The sequence below is a fragment of the Saccostrea echinata genome, unplaced genomic scaffold (genome assembly GCF_033153115.1).
Source record: "Saccostrea echinata isolate AGI-Se365-2 ecotype Australia unplaced genomic scaffold, CSIRO_AGI_Sech_v1 ptg000013l, whole genome shotgun sequence".
Classification (NCBI taxonomy): domain Eukaryota; kingdom Metazoa; phylum Mollusca; class Bivalvia; order Ostreida; family Ostreidae; genus Saccostrea; species Saccostrea echinata.
Window position 1 is genome coordinate 6,810,547 of NW_026889762.1, and position 6,177 is coordinate 6,816,723.

General features: G+C 33.9%; 1 protein-coding gene across 1 annotated transcript; it reads left to right on the forward strand.

Annotated features, from left to right (window-relative positions):
• Positions 1–679: 679 nt before the first annotated feature.
• Positions 680–5,124, forward strand: LOC133186300 (tumor susceptibility gene 101 protein-like; the record flags this gene model as incomplete). The annotated part of the gene is made up of 5 exons (XM_061321521.1): positions 680–727; positions 2,288–2,372; positions 2,690–2,755; positions 2,947–3,110; positions 5,002–5,124. Coding segments are annotated over exons 1-5 (486 nt in total), but the record flags the coding sequence as incomplete, so codon positions are not given.
• Between the last annotated feature and the right edge of the window lie 1,053 nt (positions 5,125–6,177).

A 6,177-nucleotide genomic window follows, 5' to 3' on the forward strand; every position in this document is an offset into this window, starting at 1 on the left:
AATATAAATCTATGAGAAATATTGCTGATTTTTGAAAAGTTTGTGTTTTTATCCTTAAAGCATATATGTTATCAAAAGACTTGTTTTGTATTACTGACCACAGATTTGTCAAATTCAATGATTGTAATTAATTATCATAATAATGATACTTTGAACAAAGCATCAAAAATAAATATACGTGTATGTTTTTTTTTTTTTTTTTAAATTAGCAATGTGAATACTTCTCTTCAAAAAGCAACTAATTAGATTCTGAATGTCCCATTCCAGTACAAATTTTGCAGACTGATTGTTTTACAGACAAAAGTAACTGTAAAACATTTCTAAAAGTTCTTTTTCCAATGCCTTTAGGAAAACAGAGGTTATCGGAATATAACACCTGTGTACTAATTTAAAGTTTTAAAAGATTTTAAATGCCTCCTGTAAATATGGCACACAGACCAAATATATAGATGCAAGACTCACCGAAAGACAAAAATATATGCAATTAAAACACACGTTTAAAGGTACGAGTTAGAAGATAACAATAATACTCCGTCAAACTTCTATTGTCGTACAAATGAAAAATAGATCTTCCTGGTCGTAAATAGTAGGATCTCAATCAAAACCCAAAGTTCAACAGTGTCTTTTCTGAATAGTTTCATGTTAAGAAATAAAACCAATTTAGAATAACAAGAAGGGCATGGCTGGGAGCTCTGTAACCGATGAAACAACGCAAGCATTAAGTCAGGTAAAATATCAAACATTTCAAATCTCCCCTTATAAGTCAGTTAAGTGATGAATATAAAGAACAAGGAGGTTTTGATTGGCATTCGGCAGGAACCTGGGCGCCTTTGAAAAGTACTAATGATATTTTTATTGATCCGTCGCATAGAATTTTAACATTCTTTTGATAAATATCAGTATCGGATTCCTATGTAATTTAATAGCTACCCAAATTATAATCTAAAACCTGGGTTGAGACAGCTTACGCTTTATAAACCGTGAAGCGGTTTATAAAAAAGTGTAAACTGTCTAACCTAGGTTATACCAGTAAAACTTGGGTAGCTAATCAAATTCACTCCTTATAATTAAATTTTCCATCATTAAATTTAGAAAATTAGACAATTTCTCCTTCAGAAATGTATTCGAACTGTGTATATCTCAAATGTAACGTCAAGAGGATTAATAGGTTTTTGAAGCAAGTCCTTGTGACGTATGTAACACAAGTTATATGATATAAATTAATTTTTCATCCAATCAAATGACGAGTCACAAACGAAGTTAAATTATTAGGAATGGGTAATATTTCCACCATGATATCCATATTGTGTTTTAATTACTTTAAATATGCCTAAATGTCATTTGAAACCCAATGATATATTTGCAAAGAAATGAACAAACATTTTGTTAAAAAAGAAATGGTGAAAAGTCTTAGAGACCATAAAAATTAAGTTGGAAAAATACCCCCATCCCGTTTTGTATAAATGTGTTGCTTCGCTGTCGTCTTAAAAAGAAGGGTCACGAAGAATAGCTTAGAAGTTTAAGTTACCAGTCCGAAAAAAGAAAGCAAAAGTATGTAAACAGTCCAGAACACAGGAATCGCAAGGTTTTTGGTTCGGTCCCCGCATGAAGCGTTTATTATTATTTTTTTACATACAAAAAAGTCAAGTCGTTTTGCAGTTTTTATTTACTGATATATTAAATTTTTATGATAGATAAATATTGGTTTAGTTACAACGAATGCGAAAGCATTTCTTCTAAACTACTGAAACTTCAATGTAATTGCATTTCAACTATACGCTATTATCTCAGGCTTGTAGTATCGGGGGAAGGGGGCCAGGGAGGCTTCCCCAACCCACTTTTTTCCAAAACAAACATTACAATATTGAAAATAGTCTATGAAAGGATGGTTCCCTCACTTTTTGCCGTAGCATAATTAAATCATCGTGATTCTGTAATGTCATAAAACCTAGTTGTAAAAGAAAGTTGAAACCTTCACCCCCTCGCTTTCACCAACCTTATGAAATAAAATATTTGACCTTAGGGACAATTTTTTTATAGATGAAATTCAAAAATCAAATATCGATAGCGTGCATAATTGTTTAATGATATCTTGGCAGAGTTTCATTGTTTGTTATGTTAGTATTTTTGGTAACATATATTTCATATGTAATTTTATTTTACCTCTTTTGAGGAAAACAGTTCAAGTTCTGGATTAGATATAGAGCTCAAAACTAATAAAGTTATAACGTTTGTAGCTTGATACATCGAAATCTCTTTGACATTGCATTCTTTACTGATTCTTTAGTACAAGTATGCGGATATTGCCAAAAGGGATATCATGAACGCTATAAGTCAATTTAAAGACCTAAGGCCTGAACTAGAGAGATTTTGTAAGTAACACGGAGCGAGAGGGGGGGGGGGGCAGAGAGAGACAGAGACAAAGAGGGGGAAGAACGAAAGAGACAGAGAGTCAGACTGAGAGAGAAAGAGAGAACAGAGAAAGAAAGAGACCGACAGGCAGAATGAGAGAAAAAGAAAGAAACAGAGAGAGAGAGAGAGAGAGAGAGACAGACAGACAGAAAAAGAAAAATTGAAAAAACTGATCACATATCAAGGTAATATTTTCGTAATGTTTTCTCCTATATGATGCTTGTTTTGTTTTAATGAGTATTATATATGTAATTTTACGTCTTTTTTCCTCATGCAGATTTTGGAGACGGTACAAAGAAAAATCTTTTGAATTTAAACGGCACTATTCCAGTAAATTACGAGGGTATCGATCATAGACATTTTTTTATGAATTTGAAAAGAATAATAATTTTTTCTGTTAAATTTGTAGTATTATCGTTCTATCTCATTCATGCATTTTTGAAATATTTATATAAAATTTCAATTATTTTAAATCGTTGACATCAATTTGTTGCATGTTCTGTGAGTTTAAGCATTTCAATTGACTTTTTTAAGGAAATGAATACAACATTCCAATCATAGTTTGGATACTGGACACACATCCCTATAACTCGCCAATGGTTTATGTAAAACCATACAATAACATGTACATAAAAGCCAATAGAAATGTGGACTCAAACGGGAATGTTAACATACCCTATCTGAGGGACTGGAGATACGTAAGGAATAAGTATTATTTAGAAAACGAGACGGGTTCTCTATCTTAGATGCATGTACAAATTTGGGCGGTGGACGAGTGCATACATGTAGCACGAGTCTCCGCCCTAAATTTGTATCTGCGTTCGAGAACCTGTCGAGTTCTCCAAATGATTTATGACTTGATCAATCAAAATAATCACCTCCCACTTTTAGCTGTGCAGCATCCTCATTATATATATTTCCACGGACAACGTAAGATTTAGTAGGACTAGTTTTGACAACAGGGTAGACGTAATTGACTTGATTTCTTACTGGATAAGGTGGACGATTTAACCTTTTAGTAGATTTATGATGTTATGGAGATTAATTCTGATATATTTGAGGGGTCTCATAATCTCCGTTTACCTGGATATAAAAACAGGCGATACAAACAGCTCTTTGAAGAAATTTGATGTCAAAGATTTTTATCATGTTGGCCAACTATTCTGTATCTACAATAGAGCACGGTCTAAAAAGAATTCTGATTCAATCTATTAAAAGCACATACAAATAGTAAATGCAGTTTTTTTTTTTTCAGTTACGTCTACCCCGTTATCAAAACAAATCTAACTGAATCGTACGTTGTCCGTGGAAATCTATATACTGTGGATGCTGCATAGCTATAAGTGGGAGGTGCTTATTTTGATTGACTGTGTCACAAATCATTTAGAGAACTCGACATGTTAGCTCTATCATTTATAGGGGTGGAGACTCGTTATAACCACTCGTCCACCCCAACCCCCAATTTATATCTACGATAGAATACCCGTCTCGTTCTTTAAATAATACTTACAATTATATGCAACCTTCTTCAAATATTCAAAATTCTATTTATTTCCTAAAAGGTCTGCATTTCACAAAGGTATTTCTTTTTGCTCTTCATTACAATCGGCGTTAAGCAATGTCCTCGTTTATTGACCAACCCTTTCAAAGATGATTGGTTGATGGGTGGAGTTAAGAAGCACAGAAACACGAAATACGTATATGCATAAGTGACGCAGTGGTTAGAGCGTCTTCTCTTGGGTCGCTGAGTAGGGAGCTGATCCGTACGTTGCGGGTTCGAATCCACTACCGGACGTGGAGACCGGTCCTTCGGATGAGACCGTATAAATCGAGGTCTAGTGTCGCATTATGTAGGTGTTGGCACGAAAAAGTTCCCTCAATGCTCAATTGCCAAGAGTACCGAATATAAGTATAAATTTGCAGCCCTCCACCGGGAAGTGGTGGCTTCTCCATAGATTTCTTGGTAATGGGCTATAAAATTGACGATGTGGAGAAGTGCAGTTACTAGCACTGCCTACAACAATTTGATTGCACGGTGGTTGTCAAGTCTCCTGCGTAATACCTACATGTAGTTACCCGTTGTCATGTACATGTTGTTTATTTTCAACTACTGTAAATCACTTTTATTTGCGAGAACTTTATTTTCGCGTATTTACGCCAGTCTGTCTGCTCACGAAATTTTATTCTCGATCGCGTATATTTGTATTAGTAAGGATTATATACAAAAACATTAGCTCGCAAAAATTTTGTCTTGCTTATAAATTCCAAATAAGTATCTTGCGAAAAGAAGGTGTAGCGAAAATAAAGTGATCTACAGTAATCAGCATCCAAGGAAACAGCTAATGAACGAAAATGATAGAAATTAAAGAGCGAAGGATAGCTCAGAAACTTATGTAATACGGAAAGAAACACCTTCATGAAATGCATACTAAGACACCTCAAGAAATTCACAAAACAAGAAATGTAAATGAATTTCCTTAGATTTTAACAATGATTTTGTTCTAGTTTTACTACGTTAATACAATATTACTGATACTACTTAATATAAAAAATCGTATGGATTGGTGTAAAATTGTATCGATCTTTCAGCCCCAGTCGGACCTTCTTGGTTTAATACAAATCTTGATCAAAGTGTTTGGGGAGGAACCACCGCTTTATTCCAGCTCTGTAGCATCACAACAGAGACATCAAGTCCAGAGTGAACATTTGTCGTCTGAAGAAAGGCCAAACATTTCCTCCTTTCCTGTTACAGGTTTGGTGCCGTTGACCACCCCTGGACTTGAAGGTGAAAGTCCTGTCAGGGACTAATAAGAACTTGGGTTGTGTCTTCGAGGGCGAAAACAATTTAAGGAAGGAGGGATGTAATGGTTTGGGCTGTGGATATCAGCCTGGGTAGCTCAGTCGGAAGAGAACCTGACTAGTGATGCAGGGGTCCCAGGTTTGATTCCCGGTCCAGCCAAACATTTTCTCCATTCCTGCTACATGTGTAATTAGAAAAAAAATATCTGCTGTCATTTTCCGTTTATCCAACATTTTCACTTGAAATCTGGAGATGACCCATTTAAATCAAATATATACATATATTCTTGACACATATTTACGTAAGAATTACAAACGCTTACTCTCGATTCCCGCCTACATTTTAGACCCATCTAATTCAATATAACTTGCATTTTGGCCATAAAAACTTATTTGAATGCAAAGATTTGGCAATTCATTTATTAACTCATAAGATGCGTCAAAAATTTAATTGATTTCTTTACAATTCTTTTTATAAGGTTGGTAAAATTTTATTTGTTGAAACCAGGCCTTAAAACATTACTAAATTTTTAAATGTGCATGGAAATAGATGAATGTTCCTTAAATCTTTCTGTATGTCAAAATTACGCAAAATTTAATGTATAAGATTGATGAAATACATTTCTAAGATTTGTAATATCATTTGAAATGGGTAAAAAAAATGTCCATTTTTGCTATGTTTTTTTTTTTTTTTTAATTTTTTTTTTTTTTTTTTTTGTCTGTAAACATATCTCCCCGATGAAACACAAAGACCTGTTAGACGGAATTTTTGCTTATTTTGCCAAAATTATAGAGTTATCGCTCTTTGCTTTTCCAAATAAGTTATCTTTCATGAAAATTCACAAAAATATCTATAAATTTGAAAAGTCATTCAAATATGTTAAATTTTGAAAAATGACTTGTAGGTAGGCGGCAGAACAAAACTATCGTTCGCAGTTCTTTACATAAAGTGCATCGTCTCGACAA